Below are 19708 nucleotides of genomic sequence, written 5' to 3'. Positions count from 1 at the left end.
GGATGGATTTATGAAGGATGAGGTTAATCATAGAAATGACGAAGGAAAAAAGGTGAGTGGTACATTGAGGTATATGTGGAGACAAAAAATATTATCTGTGGAGGCAAAGAAGGGAATGTATCAAACCATACCCCCAGCCGGGATTGAACCCGCGGGGTATGGTTTGTTTGCAATCGTGTCATTACGATTTCTTGAGTCAAGGGAATGTATGAAAGTATAGTAGTACCAACACTTATATGGGTGTGAAGCTTGGGTTGTAAATGCTGCAGCGAGGAGGCGGTTGGAGGCAGTGGAGATGTCCTGTCTAAGGGCAGTGTGTGGTGTAAATATTATGCAGAAAATTCGGAGCATAGAAATTAGGAGAAGGTGTGGAGTTAATAAAAGTATTAGTCAGAGGGCTGAAGAGGGGTTGTTGAGGTTGTTTGGTCATTTAGAGAATGGATCAGAGTAGTAGGGGTCATCCTCGAAAAGGTTGGAGGGAGGGGTTAAAGGAGGTTTTGTGGGCGAGGGGCTTGGACTTCCAGCAAGCGTGTGTGAGTGTGTTAGATAGTAGTGAATGGAGATGAATGGTATTTGGGACCTGATGAGCTGTTGGAGTGTGAGCAGGGTAATATTTAATGAAGGGATTCAGGGAAACCAGTTATTTTTTATAACCAGACTCGAGTCCTGGAAATGTGAAGTACAATGCCTGCACTTTAAAGGAGGGGTTTGAGATATTGGCAGTTTGGAGGGATATGTTGTGTATCTTTATACGTATATACTTCTAAACTGTTGTATTCTGAGTACCTCTGCAAAAACAGTGATTATGTGTGAGTGAGGTGAAAGTGTTGAATGATGATGAAAGTATTTTCTTTTTGGGGATTTTCTTTCTTTTTGGGTCACCCTGCCTCGGTGGGAGACGGCCGACTTGTTAAAAAAAAAAAAAAAGTAATTTCTTGTGATCATATTATGATGTAAGGAAAGAATGTCCAGTTTATCAAGAAAGTTTTAATTATAAGTAGTCAGTATGCTTTTGACGAATAATATATTGATTAACATCCAGAGGCTATTATGACCAAGCATATTTAAAATTTTGTGCAGTCTTCTTGGTGATTTTTTTTATTTGCAGGCAACGAAGTCAGGCGGTGTGATTGTACTGGTTGGTTTGGGTCCTGCCGAAGTAAAAATCCCTGTCATCAATGCTGCTTCCCGGGAAGTTGACATTCGAGGAATTTTTCGAATTGTAAACTGGTATAGTTACTCAGATTATTCATGTTCATGATACTTTTATGTTGAAATGTTAGTTTTAGCTTGTGAGTATGCGGAATTTGTATTAGTTTACTTTATGCATCTTTTATTGACATGATGACTGAATGACCCATTGGTCCTAGCACCCTGCACATTTTAAAAAGTCAATGATGGGTTCTTGATCTGAGGAATTGGAGGTACCCTCTTCCTTGTATCAAACCTGATTACCACCTTCATTCCTCAGGTACTGTTTATTTATTTATTTATTTATAAATTTTAGCATACATACAGAGGTACAAAATAATACAGGTAAGAGCAGCATGCCAAAGCCACTTATATGCATAGCATTACGGGCTGGCTTAAAATTAACTTAAGATTAACTAAGCAATGATGAAATCAGTGATAAGACATTATTGTAAACAGATAACTATAAAGCACAAATGAGTATTACAAAGACAGGTCATATGGTTGCTTGCATTGCTGTTCATTCAGGTAGTGTATTTAAAAAAAAAATAACAAAGTTAGGTTTAACATTTGTGTGATATAATTGTGAGTAACATTTAGGATATACAATTTATATGGTTCAGTTATTCAGTATTTATTTGGTTTTGAGTGAGTAAGTGAACTTTGAGAAGAGACTTGAATTTATAAACAGGTAGTGTTTCTTTTATATTTACAGGTAATGAATTCCAGATTTTAGGGCCTTTTATGTGCATTGAGTTTTTGCATAGTGTGAGATGGACACGAAGAACATCAAAGAGTGATCTGTGCCTTGTATTATGGTCATGTGTTCTGTTGAGGTTGGCAAGGAGATGTTTGAGGGGAGGGTTAATATCAGAGTTAAGTGTTCTATGTATGTAATAAGTGCAATAATAAGTATGGATGTTTTGTATGGTGAGTAGGTTGAGTGTTTTGAATATTGGTGGAGTGTGCTGCCTGTAGTGAGAATTTGTTATCATTCTAACTGCAGCCTTTTGTTGGGTAATTAGTGGTCTGAGATGGTTAGTTGTTGTTGAGCCCCATGCACAAATTCCATAGGTGAGATAGGGGTAAATAAGAGAGTGATAAAGGGCCAGGAGGGCTGACTGTGGAACATAGTACCGTATCTTCGATAGTATGCCTACAGTCTTGGAAATTTTCTTAGAAATTTGTTGTATATGTGTATGAAATTTGAGTCTATTATCGAGGTGGATTCCTAAGAATTTTCCCTCTGTTAGCTTTGTGATAGGTGATCCGTTTATCGTTATGTTAAGGGGTACATCTGTAGCTCTGCTACCAAACTGAATGAAGTAGGTTTTGTCAATGTTTAGTGTAAGTTTGTTAGTCCTCATCCAGGTAGATATTTTCTGTAATTCGGTGTTTACAGTATTGGCTAGCGTGACTGGGCTCGGGTGAGAGAAGACGTATGTGGTGTCATCTGCAAAAAGTGTGGGTTTGAGTAATTGTGAAGCATTTGGTAGGTCATTTATGTATAGGAGAAAGAGAAGAGGGCCAAGGACACTTCCCTGTGGGACACCAACTGTAATTGGTTGTGCGGAAGAGCTTGCCCCATTTGCGTACACATATTGGCTTCTGTTGCTGAGGTGAGACTTGAGGTAGTTGAGGAGTGCCCTCTAATACCATAGTGTGACAATTTTACATGGAGCAAGTCATGGTCAACTGTATCAAAAGCTTTACGTAAGTCAATGAAGATCCCCAGTGGGACTTCTTTTTTCTCTATTGCAGTGTATATATGTTCTAGCATGTGTATAATAACATCATTAGTATTTTTATTAGGCCTGAATCCAAATTGGCAGGGGTTGAGAATGTTATGGGAGATGAGGTAGGAGTAGATTCGTTTATGAATTAATTTTTCGAAGATTTTTGAGAGAGGGTGTAAATTGGATATTGGCCTATAGTTATTCAACTCTGTTTGGTCTCCTCCTTTATGGATCGGGGTGACCCTTGCTATTTTGAGAACTGTAGGGAAGGTGGAGGATTCAATGGATTTGTTAAAGAGTGTTGCAATGATTGGTGATAGTACTTGTGACGCTTTTTTGTATATAAAGGGAGGTAAGGTATTTAAATCTCCTGCCTTGATTAGTTTAACAATTGCGAATATATGATCTAAGGTAGTTATATAAAGCTAAAATAAAGGACAAAAAAATATATAAGGGACTACAATTAAGTAATGGTAAACAAGTTAAATGGACAGACAGTCACTATGAGATAATATTGGTTTAGGAGTAAGATCTGATTTGTAATATTAAATAAGTTGAGCAGTTTATTGCACAATAAAAAGTAAAATAAAAAATGAGGTAGTTGGTACTAGCTAACAAAAGATAGTTTTGGTACTTGCAAAAAAGTAATTGGAATATACACTAATTGCACACACAATAAAAAGTGACTAAAAAAACAAGTAGTGGTAAACAAAATTAAATGGACAGGTAAGAACAATGAATAATGGTAATGTCTTGGTTATAATATGATAGTAAGATGGTAGACAGGTACAAAGGATAATATGAAGGTTGGAGTTGAATATACAAACTTGAAAATTTGGCAACAAAATGTTATGGGAAGTATAAAATAATGTTTAACCCTTTCAGGGTCCGTCCCGTAGATCTACGGCTGGTCGGTGAGTGTCCAAACCGTAGATCTACGCCAAAATTCTAGCGCCGTCAAATTTAGCGCGAAAGCGCTCATAGGCCTACATATGAGAGAATGGGTCTGCGCCGTGGGTGTGCGCCGTAAACAAAAAATCTAGGTGCCTGCATAGCATTGTGGGAACGCCGGCTCAGTCACCCTTGTTCACCATGCCTCGTCGCAAGTCAGCTCTCACTCCCCGGAAAATTGGGACTCTCCTCTTCCTGTCTGATAGTTCTGACACTGATGGAAGTGGAAATGAAGACGAATTCTACGGCTTTGATAAGTTAGTGACCGAAAATAATGACCAGGATATCGATAATAGTGCAGAAAACCCCGACGATCCTCGACCTTCTACCTCTGGTGTGGGCACTCGTGACTCACCGTCGGGTGTTCCTAAACGTAAGAGAAAACTAATATTTTCCCGTGGCCTGGCCTCTGACTTCAGTAATGACGATGATTCTGACGTGGATTGTGATTTTATTGCGCTCGACGATCATTCGAGTAGTGATAGTGAGGAAACATATTCACCAGTGAAGCGTCGGTATGTTCGCCGCCGCATGCGCTCGGGTAGTGTACCCTATGCTGTGCCCAGGGGACGGAGTACATCCCGGAGTACATCCCGGAGTACATCCCGGAGTACATCCCGTGGCCCTACACCCGTTTTAGGTAGTGATAGTGAGGATGATGTGGCTACACTTGGCATGGATGGGCCACAGACATCAGTGGATGGTGTTAGTGGGGCTGGTGGTGGTAGTGGCACCGCCATGCGTGACTCGCTGTGCCACGCGGGAACCCACGCTGCTGACTCGTCAGTTCAAGGACAAAGTGGAGCGTCACCCACCAGCCCGCCACAACCACCCGTACAACCAGCCTATGATGTCCAGTATCCACCAGCAAACCGTATCTGGGATTGGCAGCAAAATCCCAATTTTGTTCCCAGCCCTCACCACTTTGATGACTCGCAAAGTGGAATTCTACCTACCTGTCCCCTTGGAACCACGGCCAATGAACTGGAATTCTTTGAATTATTCTTTGACCAGCCATTGATGGAAATTATTGTCAGGGAAAGTAATAAGTATTTTCAGTACACCATGGCAAATACGATCTTATCACCACAGTCAAGACTACACAGGTGGAAAGAGACGACTGTTGCAGAAATGTATTTGCTTTTTGCAACAATAATGCTTATGCCTCACGTCTATAAGCATAATATAAAAGCATACTGGTCCACAGATCGGCTAATTTGTACCCCATCCTTCAGTGAAATAATACCAGTGAACAGGTTTATCTTACTGTTACGTATGTTGCACTTCTCTGACAAAACCAGGCCTGACAGAAGTGACAGGTTATACAAGATTAGAAATGTTTTCATGTATCTCAAACAAAAGTTCAGGATATACTTTTATCCATTCAAGAATCTTGTAATTGACGAGTCTTTGATTTTGTTCAAAGGTAGACTGTCATTCAAGCAGTATATACCGAGCAAGAGGAACCGCTTTGGTATAAAATTGTTTGTACTCTGTGATTGTGACAGTGGCCTGGTGTTGGATATTGTTGTATACACGGGTAGTAAAACATTGAAAGATACCAAGATGTTATTGGGTATATCAGGTGACGTAGTGAGAAACATGATGGCACCTTATCTTGGTAAGGGCCATACATTATATACCGATAACTGGTACACAAGCCCATTACTCAGTGATTTCATGCGAGTGAACAAGACAGATGTGTGTGGCACAGTGCGTTCTAATCGTAAACATATGCCCAGGCTCAACGCAGGTGTTCGTGGTGATGATGTGCAGGTGTTTACTGCCAATGACATCATGGCATTACGGTGGCATGACAAACGAGATGTCACATTGTTGACAACCATTCACCGTAATGAAATGCAAGACAGTGGCAAAGTTGATCGAGTGACTAATGAACGTATTCAAAAACCAGTGACAGTGATTGATTATACACAAAACATGCGCTTGGTTGACAAGTGTGACATGCAGATTGGTTTTGTTGACTGTGTTCGTAAGAGTTACAAGTGGTACATGAAACTTTTCTTCCATCTCATGGACATTTCAATGCTGAATGCATATAATATGTACCAAATAAAGACTGGTAACAGACCACCGTATGGTGAATTTTGTTTGTCTGTTGTCAGACAACTCATAATGAAGTACCAGGTAACATCACCTGCAATACAACATGGTCCTCGAATTCATCACAATATACCCAAGCGTTTGAGAAGAGAAGGTGATCATTTCATAATACAGCTTCCTTCAACTCAAAAGAAATTTGCTCAGAAGAGATGCATTGTCTGTGCACAAACAAAACGACGGCAACAAAGACGCAAAGACACTCGGTTTATGTGTGAGGAATGTAAGGTGCCTCTGTGCATGGTGCCTTGTTTCAAGGAGTTCCACAAGCTCCAGCAGTTCTAAAACCATGTCCAGTGATTGTAAATATGTAAATATACAATATTTGTGCATGTTTATTGTAATAAACAACAGTGGTAAACAATAATATGATAATAACTTTAGTGCGGTTATTGTGTTCAATACAGTGAGTATATATATATCAATTATATACAGTATTGGTCTCTCAGGCCCCAAATGTTAGTAGGAATAGAAAAAAATTGGAAAAGAAAAGAAAAAACAACTAAAACAACAAAATAATATAATACGCGTATGTGGAATTCGTCGATGTTGCCGCCACCACATCATTTTCTACAAACTTCTTGACACTGTATCTCGGTAAGTACTGATCAGATTCTATTTTTTTTTGTTTTATTACCTTCACAAAAATATGCTCTTTAATTCTGTAAGAAAAAATAATTTTTTTTTTTTTTTCAAAATTTCTTGGACACTGGTGCGTGACTTCAGATTTTGGCCTTGGACCCTGAAAGGGTTAATGTACAAAAGTAAAATTGACTGGTAGTAAATATGGTGTTTAATAAAATTTTAGTAAGTAATAATGATTACAAAAAAAGTGAAAAAGTAATGTTTATTTCATTCAATATTGCACTGGTAGTTATACTAGAGGTTATATGGCAGTACAAGGTAATTAAAAGTACTCTAAGATAGTAAATGTGGTATAAAACAGGTAAAGGTAATTAGACAAGTAATGGTTATTAAATGTCAAAAATGTTCAGAGTAAATTGAAATTATAGTAAGAATGATAATTATTAATTTTAGTAGGTAATATCAATTGATAGTATTTAAAAAAATATGAGGTAGTAATATGGACAGAGAAAGTATCAATTCAGCTAATGTTTAAGCAAACAATAGTAAATAAGAAAATTACATAAGGTGACTTATGCTTACTAGTAAAATCACAAAATGAGGTAGTTGATTATTTAAATACTAAGAGATTGTACAATGAAATTTGAACAATAATGGAGCAAAACATACACTACACTACGTAGGCTTTTAAGTTGGACATTGTTCAGTTATTCTCTGTAAGATTAGTATTCCTGAGAAATCGTGATAGATCATTCTCATTCGTGATTGTGTACAGTTGACCTACATTTGTTTTCCTAACAAGAATTTTCCCATCCCGTGTGAAGCATTGGTGTATTGTGTCGTTATTCTCCCGCTTAAGTTTTCTGACTCTATACAGGAGGTTCTGACGTTTTTTGGTAAGACACTCGTTTATGTATACCTCTTTCTTTACTTTAATAGATGCAATAATTAAGTCTTTTTTCCTGTCATGTGAGTGGAATCTAAGCATAACACTTTTTCTACCATGGGATCCTAGTAACCTGGCTTCTTTTATTTCAGACTCTGGTACAATAACACTTGTTTGGTCCTTTATGATCTGCAGAGTAATTTCTTTACTGTTTGTTTGGTTCATATCACTGGGAAAAAGTGGACTGTTAACTATTACTGCGTCCGATAGTTTATCTTGTTCAGTTTTATCTTCTTGGAGAGCAAAGTAGTCACTGAACTGGTTATCTAAGTTGTTCTTCCATTCTTTTACTGCTTCTTCAACCTTTGTATTAAGAGATATTATTTGTTGGGTATGGCTATCTATGGTCTTGTCACAGTTAGTCATTCCTGGTGTTGATAACTTTTGTTCAAGACTGAGGATTTTGTTCTCGAGTTGTGTCATCCTGGTGTCTTGTTTTGTTAGCGTCTCTCGAAGATTCATATTTTCAATAACTAAGTTGGAGATGCATGACTTTAGGGTATCTGGATCGTTGGTCATACCTGAGAGACTACTTGGTAGGTTGAATCCGGGAAAGAGAGGGGAGGATGGGCTGGTGGCAGCCATGTTTGTTGTTATTGTTGTGGTGTCACCTTGAGTGGTGGTGAGTGGGGTGGTTGCTGGGCCGGCGTCCTCCTGACTACACTTGTTGAATAGTTGATTTTTCGGTGTTTTCTTGCTGGCCTTGGTGCTGTTTCCTCTTAGAGTGCGCCTCATAATACTACAGGAATTGTTGTAGTTAAGAAGAAGTTGTAGTTATACAAAGTTTAGGGTTACGTTGTTCGGCTGGCAGCGGGGTGTTGCTTTCGGTTTGTGGGCAGTCTTCCTTTGATCTCTATTATGTTTGATTTGTATGATCTCTATGGGTTTAGTGCTTCCCTAAGATAAGTATTAACATGTAAGTTTCTGCTGGAGGAGACAGCTTTTTCTCTTGCCTCAAGGCAAGTGAGACATAGCTATATGTTTATATAGCATTTTTTGCTTTCATTTGTAGTACAGAGATGCTGTTAGTATATGTTCTCAGCCACAATGAAGTGAAGTTCTTATCAGGTTGCAGTAATTATCACAAGATTGAAAAATATATGTCAAGCTAAGAGTATGTAAATGAATAAAGAAATGGTAGTCATTGTAAAAAATCTATCTTTATGTCTTGTTATTTTTGGGTCCTTATCTCTTAATTAAGGAAACAGTCTCATTTAGCATAATTTCTGAAGGGCTGCTGAATTTCTTATTTCCAAGTAATGAAAACAGAGTTAACTGTCTCCAGCAAATATTTGTTTAAATGTTCCATCCTTTGTCAGTTTGATTACTGAGTAAGTGAGACTATGAGTGAGAGTAGGATAAACATGTTGCAAAGTGCAAACTGTGAAATGTATTTAGTTTATATACTGCTGTGAACACTGACAGAAAACTAAATGTTATCATTTTGTAATGTAGGAGGATAGACGGATTAAAGATTGTGCATTACAAGATGCATTGTGGCACTGAGGTTAGTGGGTGTTTTCTTCAGAGATTTTTAAATTGTTACAGTCCATTGATCTAGATGTTGATTGGCCAGTATTACACTATATTGTGATAAATTCTGACACATCGGGTTTGCAGTATAATTTACAAATGATCCAGTGTCATTTCAGATGAGTATAAATGAGTTTCAAGAGAGATGACACTCCTTTAAAATTATTAGTGTTTTACATGTCCTCATCACTTAATACGGGTGAGATATAAGCGACTATTGGCAGAAAGGTGGGCTAGTGCAAAGATGAGTAGTGGGGGGGTTGAAGAGGGTTGGAATAGTTTTAAAAATGCAGTATTAGAATGTGGAGCAGAAGTTTGTGGTTATAGGAGGGTGGGGGCAGGAGGAAAGAGGAGTGATTGGTGGAATGATGAAGTAAAGGGTGTGATAAAAGAGAAAAAGGTAGCTTATGAGAGGTTTTTACAAAGCAGAAGTGTTATAAGAAGAGCAGAGTATATAGAGAGTAAAAGAAAGCTGAAGAGAGTGGTGAGAGAGTGCAAAAGGAGAGCAGATGATAGAGTGGGAGAGGCACTGTCAAGAAATTTTAATGAAAATAAGAAAAAATTTTGGAGTGAGTTAAACAAGTTAAGAAAGCCTAGGGAAAGTATGGATTTGTCAGTTAAAAACAGAGTAGGGGGGTTAGTACATGGGGAGATGGAGGTATTAGGTAAATGGCGAGAATATTTTGAGGAACTTTTAAATGTTGAGGAAGAAAGAGAGGCGGTAATTTCATGCACTGGTCAGGGAGGTATACCATCTTTTAGGAGTGAAGAAGAGCAGAATGTAAGTGTGGGGGAGGTACGTGAGGCATTACGAAGAATGAAACTGGGTAAAGCAGCTGGAACTGATGGGATCATGACAGAAATGTTAAAAGCAGGGGGGGATATAGTGTTGGAGTGGTTGGTACTTTTGTTTAATAAATTTATGAAAGGGGAAGGTACCTAGGGATTGGCGGAGAGCATGTATAGTCCCTTTATATGAAGGGAAAGGGGACAAAAGAGATTGTAAAAATTACAGAGGAATAAGTTTACTGAGTATACCAGGAAAAGTGTACGGTAGGGTTATAATTGAAAGAATTAGAGGTAAGACAGAATGTAGGATTGCGGATGAGCAAGGAGGTTTCAGAGTGGGTAGGGGATTTGTAGATCAAGTGTTTACATTGAAGCATATATGTGAACAGTATTTAGATAAAGGTAGGGAAGTTTTTATTGCATTTATGGATTTAGAAAAGGCATATGATAGATTGGATTTGGCAGATGTTGCAAGTATATGGAATAGGTGGTAAGTTATTAAATGCTGTAAAGAGTTTTTATGAGAATAGTGAGGCTCGGGTTAGGGTGTGTAGAAGAGAGGGAGACTACTTCCCGGTAAAAGTAGGTCTTAGACAGGGATGTGTAATGTCACCATGGTTGTTTAATATATTTATAGATGGGGTTGTTAAGGAAGTAAATGCTAGGGTGTTCGGGAGAGGGGTGGGATTAAATTTTGGGGAATCAAATTCAAAATGGGAATTGACAGTTACTTTTTGCTGATGATACTGTGCTTATGGGAGATTCTAAAGAAAAATTGCAAAGGTTAGTGGATGAGTTTGGGAATGTGTGTATAGGTAGAAAGTTGAAAGTGAACGTAGAAAAGAGTAAGGTGATGAGGGTATCAAATGATTTAGATAAAGAAAAATTGGATATCAAATTGGGGAGGAGGAGTATGGAAGAAGTGAATGTTTTCAGATACTTGGGAGTTGACGTGTCGGCGGATGGATTTATGAAGGATGAGGTTAATCATAGAATTGATGAGGGAAAAAAGGTGAGTGGTGCGTTGAGGTATATGTGGAGTCAAAAAACGTTATCTATGGAGGCAAAGAAGGGAATGTGTGAAAGTTTTGTAGTACCAACACTCTTATATGGGTGTGAAGCTTGGGTGGTAAATGCAGCAGCGAGGAGACGGTTGGAGGCAGTGGAGATGTCCTGTTTAAGGGCAATGTGTGGTGTAAATATTACGCAGAAAATTAGGAGTGTGGAAATTAGGAAAAGGTGTGGAGTTAATAAAAGTATTAGTCAGAGGGCAGAAGAGGGGTTGTTGAGGTGGTTTGGTCATTTAGAGAGAATGGATCAAAGTAGAATGACATGGAAAGCATATAAATCTATAGGGGAAGGAAGGTGGGGTAGGGGTTGTCCTCGAAAGGGTTGGAGAGACCTGGAGTTTACCTGGAGAGAGTTCCGGGGGTCAGTGCCCCCGCGGCCCGGTCTGTGACCAGGCCTCCTGGTGGATCAGAGCCTGATCAACCAGGCTGTTGCTGCTGGCTGCACGCAAACCAACGTACGACCCACAGCCCGGCTGGTCAGGAACCGACTTTAGGTGCTTGTCCAGTGCCAGCTTGAAGACTGCCAGGGGTCTGTTGGTAATCCCCCTTATGTATGCTGGGAGGCAGTTGAACAGTCTCGGGGCCCCTGACACTTATTGTATGGTCTCTTAACGTGCTAGTGACACCCCTGCTTTTCATTGGGGGGATGTTGCATCGTCTGCCAAGTCTTTTGCTTTCGTAGTGAGTGATTTTCATGTGCAAGTTCGGTACTAGTCCCTCTAGGATTTTCCAGGTGTATATAATCATGTATCTCTCCCGCCTGCGTTCCAGGGAATACAGTTTTAGGAACCTCAAGCGCTCCCAGTAATTGAGGTGTTTTATCTCCGTTATGCGCGCCGTGAAGGTTCTCTGTACATTTTCTAGGTCAGCAATTTCACCTGCCTTGAAAGGTGCTGTTAGTGTGCAGCAATATTCCAGCCTAGATAGAACAAGTGACCTGAAGAGTGTCATCATGGGCTTGGCCTCCCTAGTTTTGAAGGTTCTCATTATCCGTCCTGTCATTTTTCTAGCAGATGCGATTGATACAATGTTATGGTCCTTGAAGGTGAGATCCTCCGACATGATCACTCCCAGGTCTTTGACATTGGTGTTTCGCTCTATTTTGTGGCCAGAATTTGTTTTGTGCTCTGATGAAGATTTAATTTCCTCGTGTTTACCATATCTGAGTAATTGAAATTTCTCGTCGTTGAACTTCATATTGTTTTCTGCAGCCCACTGAAAGATTTGGTTGATGTCCGCCTGGAGCCTTGCAGTGTCTGCAATGGAAGACACTGTCATGCAGATTCAGGTGTCATCTGCAAAGGAAGACACGGTGCTGTGGCTGACATCCTTGTCTATGTCGGATATGAGGATGAGGAACAAGATGGGTACTGTGCCTTGTGGAACAGAGCTTTTCACCGTAGCTGCCTCGGACTTTACTCTGTTGACGACTACTCTCTGTGTTCTGTTAGTGAGGAAATTATAGATCCATCGACCGACTTTTCCTGTTATTCCTTTAGCACGCATTTTGTGTGCTATTACGCCATGGTCACACTTGTCGAAGGCTTTTGCAAAGTCTGTATATATTACATCTGCATTCTCTTTATCTTCTAGTGCATTTAGGACCTTGTCGTAGTGATCCAATAGTTGAAACAGACAGGAGTGACCTGTTCTAAACCCATGTTGCCCTGGGTTGTGTAACTGATGGGTTTCTAGATGGGTGGTGATCTTGCTTCTTAAGACCCTTTCAAAGATTTTTATGATATGGGATGTTAGTGCTATCGGTCTGTAGTTCTTTGCTGTAGTTCTTTGGGATATTGGCAGTTTGGAGGGATATGTTGTGTATCTTTATATGTATATGCTTCTAAACTGTTGTATTCTGAGCAACTCTGCAAAAACAGTGATAATGTGTGAGTGTGGTGAAAGTGTTGAATGATGATGAAAGTATTTTCTTTTTGGGGATTTTCTTTCTTTTTTGGGTCACCCTGCCTTGGTGGGAGACGGCTGACTTGTTGAAAAAAAAAAAAAAGTTAATGCAGAGAGAAGTGTCATCCACTTATAATATGCTTTGTAATATAATGCCTCAATTTATCCCATTATATTGATACTTATGAGCAGTGTAATTCACACATTGAAGATGGCGAGTATAACGAACAAACAAAGCTCTTGCTCTTTATGTAATGTGGCTATAATCACTTGTTGGCTGTTACAGACAACCACAAATATGATTTTCCTATAAACTGTTGTTATAAAAAATGTGAAGGAAATTATTTGTTCATTGCAGTCATAATTTTTTAGTTGCTAGTATATTTATATAAGTTGACTATGTTCTTATAATTTGTAGAGATGAGGTTCCTGGAGCTGGTGCGTATCCTAAAACTGTGGATAATAGAAAAATTTGCTTGACCATGTAATTTAAATATTTTTGCCATATTTCTCTAAATATTGCTCACATCTGCTTAATATTGATATTCCTGAGAAAGAATGAATCCATTTTGAAATAAAGCTTGTGAATAGTTTCAGTTAAGGGGTTGGGTGGCACCAAGCAAAAAAGACAGTAGGCAGGGGAGGGGGGGGGGGGGGTTGGGGGGAGAACTGTATAGTTAAGTCTATATACAAAATGGCCTTCAGTAAAAATGCATTACTGAATCTGTTAATTACGAAGCATGCAAATTCTGGGGTCCAACTGTAGATAGCATTTTAATATAAAAAATTCATTCAATGCTTTTTGCTGGCATAGATACTCAAGGTCATACAGTACAGTAAGTCCTTACTTAATGTTGTCGATAAACTGGAATGGAAACTGGAACTTTAAGTGAAACGATGTACTATAACGAAACCACACCTAGTTGTTCATAGTCAAACATTTTTAAAACTTTAGTTTTGTTTTTTATGTCACACTGTTTCTCAGTTTTTTTTTTTTATGGCCACAGACATCAGGGTTGTACAATGCATCTTTAGCACTCATTGCAACAGGGTTAAATCAAGAAATAAATGTTTGCAAACCTGAAATTGTAAAAAGCACCTCTTATCACCACGCATTTTAAAAAAATACAGCCTCTCCTCACTTAACGACGGAGTTCCGTTCCTAAGACCACGTTGTTAAATGAATTCATTGCTAAATGAGGAGCATACTATAATGGTAGTGAGTTTGTGTCAACAATCTTTGATATTGTTCTAATGTCACCTTTGCACCATATTTAACATTTCTGGTATATTTTTAAATGTTTATACAGTAGTGTACTGTATTTTTTTATTTTTTTATTATTAACACATTGGCCGGTTCTCACCACGGCAGGGTGGCCTGAAAAAGAAAAACTTTCATCATCATTCACGCCATCACTGTCTTGCTAGAAGGGTGCTTTACACTACTGTTATAAAACTGCAACAGTAACATCCCTCCTACAGAGTGCAGACACTGTACTTCCCATCTCCAGGACTCGAGTCCAGCCTGCCGGTTTCTCTGAACCCCACTCCAACAGCACGTCAAGTAGTATTAAAAATCACTTGTCTTCACTCCTATCAAATATGCTCAAGCATGCTCGCTGGAAGTCCAAGCCCCTCGCACACAAAACCACTTCCACCCCCCCCCTCCAACCTTTCCTAGGCTGACCCCTACCCTGCTTTCCCTCCACTACAGATTTACTGTATATTTATTGAAATAAACATAATAGAGGAAATCAGCTCTAATATTTAGGTATGAATACTGGTCAGAGAGCCCATCGTAAGTTTGAGGTGTCAGTACACAAGCACGTTGCTAAGAGAGGAGAGGCTGTAATAACATAAATGGTGGGCTTGCTGAGTGCTTTCGTACCACATTATTTATTTTCGTGGATTTGTGTTATCGTATTTCACTGTGTTATTATTGTATTTTACTGTCCACATATACAGCGGGCATGGCTGGGGAAACTATTTTCTTTCTCTTATCAACATTATAATGAAACGATGTTGAATGAAACGTTATTCAATACCTAATGTACTATGTTTCTCATATAAAAATATATTGGCATTAATTTTTTGCTAACCATTCTAAAATTTGTCCCTGTATTTAAGTCCTTCACAAAATTTAATGTAGTTAGTTACTAAACAATAAGTGATAATGGTTTTGGTTGACCATCAGTAATTAACACTGGTTGGTTATAGAGAGTTGAAAGATGTCATACTAATATGAATACATACTAAATAAATAATAATTTTTTTTCAGCTATCCAACTGCCCTGAATATGATTGCCTCAGGAAAGATAAACGTCAAACCTCTCATTACTCATCGATACAAGCTAGAGGAGTCATTGAAAGCATTTGAAACTGCGCGCACTGGCGCTGGAGGAGCTATTAAAGTGATGATTTCTTGTGAATAATTACAGTAGGGTCCCACCTATACAGCGGGTTAGGTTGCAGGTTACCGCCGTAAAGCGGAAATTGCCATAAAGCAAATCACACTTTTTTCATTTAAAATTGCATATAAATGTTTCATAACATGTTTACACTATCATATAATAATTTAGCAATATAACTAGACATTAAAAAACAATAAAAAAGTAAAATACATATAGAGTACACTCATTGCTTACCTTAAAGTATGTGTAGTCTTAATGTAGGGCAAGAAGTGAGTATTTATTGTAGAAAGTCAGGTGTGGTACCTCGCCCAGCTACCACACATATATGAAATACACGACTTAAATTGCCCCAGAGTGATTATTATTATTATTATTATTGGTACCATCGACATGTGTACTTTGTTCACTGAGAGAATGAGTAAATGAGAGACATGGAGAATGTAATCGAACAGACAAGTGCGTATTAACCCCTTGACTGTCGCAACCCCAAATCCTGAGGTGTCTCCTCGTGTCGCAAAATTTCCGAATTAAAAAAAAATTATTTTTCTTATGAAATGATAGATAATCTTTTCCCCGATTGTAATGACACCAAAAGAACATAAATTTGATGAAAAACTGACGGAATTATGCTCTCGCGAAGTTAGCAACCTCGGCGATATTTATGAATCGGCGATTTTGCCCACTTTGAGCCCTATTTTCGGCTAATTCTATTGTTCTAATTGACCAAACTCATAGCTATTTCTTTAGAGCTCCATTTTTTCTATCGATTGAGTACAAGAAACTGCCCATTTACCAATTTCAAGTACCCAATAATGTGGTCAGAAATTTGCAATTTGGCCAATTTCACGAAAATTAAAAAATATGACAATTTCAAAATAGGGTCCAGAATGAACAATGCAGACATTCCTGGCTCTAAAATAACATTTTCTTTGTTCATCAGTCATGTCTCCAGGCCCCTCTGATATTACTCTTGCTTTCTATTTTGAATTTTTATTTAAACAAAAAATAGAAGATTACTGTTATGCAGACTACTGCAATATTGTTATAATTGTATAAATAATGTCAACCCATTCATGACTGCATATTAGAATGGCTACTTGGACATATATTGGAAAATGACATCATTTGTTTGCTTTTGAACATCGGCAAAAATCAAACATTTCCCCTACTTTGAGCTCCATTTCAAGGTTCTTTTCATAGAAAAAAAATAAAAATCACCTCTATTTCTATAATATGTTTTCCATTCTATCAAACGAGACCAAGAAAACGAGAATGCAACCATAAATACTATATGAAAATAAACCACAAATTCTGCATTTCAGTTAAAAAAAAAATGGTCGGATTTTTTTTTTCTCATTATGCACTGCGTGCTGCAGGATTTTTTTTATATGGTGCACACTTACCACACAGACCCATTCTCTCACATGTGGGAGTATCAGCTTTCTCCTACTTGATTTGATGCCACTAGAATTTGTATGTATATATACGTCAAACACGGTGGCTCATAAGACGTGTATATATATATGTCTGAAACAGTCAAAGAGTTAATATTTGTCTGGTTATTGTTCATTCACATTCATTTCACGTACATTTTGAAGCTTTCACCACAGTACAAACTCCATGCATTGTGTATAAGTTGTCTTTACATTTGGTGCAGTAGAATAAATAACAACACCCATTCTCATGCAACACACCATGTTTAGAGGTCATGACACTCTGAGTGATGTCATATGAAAGGAATAATTTTCTGCAGTTTCCCCCAGCAATACTATTGTATACACATTTTCTCTGGTGTTGGTCTAGAGAAAATGTAATTCTTGCCATCACTCCAACAAGCCGCCCGGCTGCCATATCTCATATTTATATTTAAGCCAGTTTGTTCTTCTGTGGGTGTATGTATAATGTTTATATGTTATGTAATGTATTTCTTATATAATTTTGAAAAAATTTCACAGATGTATTAATGAAAATGTCTATGTTAATGTAATATATGTCATTTAGAGTACCCCGTAATGATTATTATTATTATTAATATGGCATCAAGACTAGTGAGACACAATTAGTGATTTTAATGTGTACCTGCATGCCAGAACAGTGTGTAAGTTTGTTTAGGTACAGGCACATAAGTATAATTATCAGAGTAGATATAAAATACAGGTACCATCTGACTTACGACCGAGCTCGGTTCCGACAAACTGGTCGTAAGTCGAAATGGACGTAAGTCAAACCTTACTACTGAATATCAACATCACATTTTTGTAATGACTTTATTTTATTGTTTTATTTTGGTATTTAATTTTTTACTTTACTTTTTATGCTGTTAGTACTGTATTTTATACTGTAAGGTTTAGGATAAACACTATGAACAGCACAAACAGTTGTTTATTTCCCAGAAATTTGGCATAGAAAACACGGTAGTAAGTCGAATGGTCGTATGTCGAGCAGGTCGTAAGTAGGATGGTAGGTGTTCTCAATAACTTTAAAACACTTGAAATTCTGGGAGGTTTCCAGACATGATGGAGAGATGTGGAGCTAATGAAGGATGTAAACAATCAGTGGCATGTGGAGGCTGTAATAGTGAGTTGGGTAGGGAGCCATACGATGAGTTTTGGTCATAATTTGAAAAGTCTGTATTAGTGAAACATCGTAAAGCAGGGCGCTACTGTATAGCCACTGGAAAGTCAAGGGCTGAGTTACTACTGTGCAATTTGAATAAAATATACAAATATTTGTACATGCTTTTTTTTCTCTCTGCAAACTGAAGTTATCCTTTTGGCAAAGGAGCAAGGTTGTGTTGAGGCCTTAGAGATGAAATTATTGTTTGTTTTTATTGACAGTAAATGACAAGGAATATCTTTTCTTTGCTGCACTTGTGTTTAATGCTGTTCTCACTTTATTTTTATTAATGTCTTTCATAAACTTTTTTGCAGTCTTTTGACTGTATGTCATCCAATGCTTCTTAGCAATTATTGCCAGTCCTGACAGTCTAACACTTCTAACACCACGTGCTTTGTGTACTTTTCTCTCTGATATACCTTCCGTGCCTTGCACACTCATGATTTCTTAAGTGGCTTTGATTTGCTACATAAGCTGTGACCCCCCATCGTTTCTGCCATTGTTGCTCCATTAATGCTTTCACATCAGTTTTATACCATCTCTCATTTCTGTGGAGAAGTTTAGTGGTGCAGCTAGTCATTGTGAGTGGTAGCACAGAAAACAGTATTTAGAGGTCACAGTGGGTCTTTGTCAGACCCCACTGAACATTTTACATCACAAGGAATAAATATTAATCATTTTGTAGTTTAGAGCTAGGATTTTGTATTATGTCAGCTAGGATTGCCTAGCTGACACTAATCATCCAGCTTGTCTGAAATTTCTGTGGTCTGAAGTGTAATTGTTTTTGGCCACATCTTTAGGCCAAATACCTCTTGTAGGAGTAATGTAGCCCACTGTGGACATTTCTTATAACTGTTTTTTATCATGGTCATTTCCCACTGAGGCAGGGTGATAATTATGATTTGCAAATCACCCTTGTATATTTGAAGATGGTGTAGAAGAATTATGAATAATGTGCATATCATTTAAGGAATCACCTTCCCCACCGATCAACAATGGAAGCCTTACCCCATATACTAAAACAAATAATACCAGGTCTTAGAGAATTATACACAAATGACCAATACCTAGCTAAAAGGCAGCCACAGTACCAACAAAATATTCCCTTGGCCCTAGTTGAATTCATCGCCCCACTGGATGGTATAGGATCATTGCATTCCAACCAACTGATTACAGTAGAGCCAGCACTGAACCTCCTGTGTGACCTCAGTCCCTTACCAAAGAGTTTATTATTTTTTTTTTTTTTCAACAAGTCGGCCGTCTCCCACCGAGGCAGGGTGACCCAAAGAGAAAGAAAATCCCCAAAAAGAAAATACTTTCATCATCATTCAACATTTTCACCTCACTCACACATAATCACTGTTTTTCCAGAGGTGCTCAAAACACAACAGTTTAGAAGCATATGCGTATAAAGATACACAACATATCCCTCCAAACTGCTAATATCCCAAAACCCCTCCTTTAGAGTGCAGGCATTGTACTTCCCATTTCCAGGACTCAAGTCCAGCTATATAAAAATAACCAGTTTCCCTGAAAACCTTCACTAAATATTACCCTGCTCACACTCCAACAGATTGTCAAGTCCCAAATACCATTCGTCTCCATTCACTCCTATCGAACACGCTCATTATTATTATTATTATTATTATTATTCTTTCAACGTACCAGCCATATCCCAAAGAGGTGGGGTGGCCCCCCCCAAAAAAAAACTAAAGTTTCTCCTTTTAAATTTAGTAATATATACAGGAGAAGGGGTTACTAGCCCCTTGCTCCTGGCATTTTAGTCGCCTCTTACGACACGCATGGCTTACAGAGGAAGAATTCTGTTCCACTTCCCCATGGAGATAAGAGGAA

The 19708-nt window shown here is 38.2% G+C and overlaps 1 protein-coding gene across 5 annotated transcripts in view; it reads left to right on the top strand.

Moving 5' to 3' along the window:
- LOC138852929 (sorbitol dehydrogenase-like) overlaps positions 1-17968 on the top strand; it is a 614649-nt gene extending 596681 nt beyond the window's left edge. For all 5 annotated transcript variants that reach the window (XM_070086609.1, XM_070086607.1, XM_070086611.1 and 2 more), the window contains 2 exons: positions 1109-1230; positions 15106-17968. In XM_070086609.1, coding sequence (XP_069942710.1) covers positions 1109-1230; positions 15106-15259 — 276 coding nt within the window. In that variant the 3' untranslated portion in view covers positions 15260-17968. The remainder of the gene's footprint in view (positions 1-1108; positions 1231-15105) is intronic.
- The last annotated feature ends 1740 nt before the right edge of the window (positions 17969-19708 follow it).

This window comes from Cherax quadricarinatus, chromosome 19 (genome assembly GCF_038502225.1).
Source record: "Cherax quadricarinatus isolate ZL_2023a chromosome 19, ASM3850222v1, whole genome shotgun sequence".
NCBI classification, from domain to species: Eukaryota; Metazoa; Arthropoda; class Malacostraca; order Decapoda; family Parastacidae; genus Cherax; species Cherax quadricarinatus.
The sequence above is the reverse complement of the archived record's forward strand: the minus strand, read 5'-3'. Positions and strand labels throughout refer to the sequence as shown.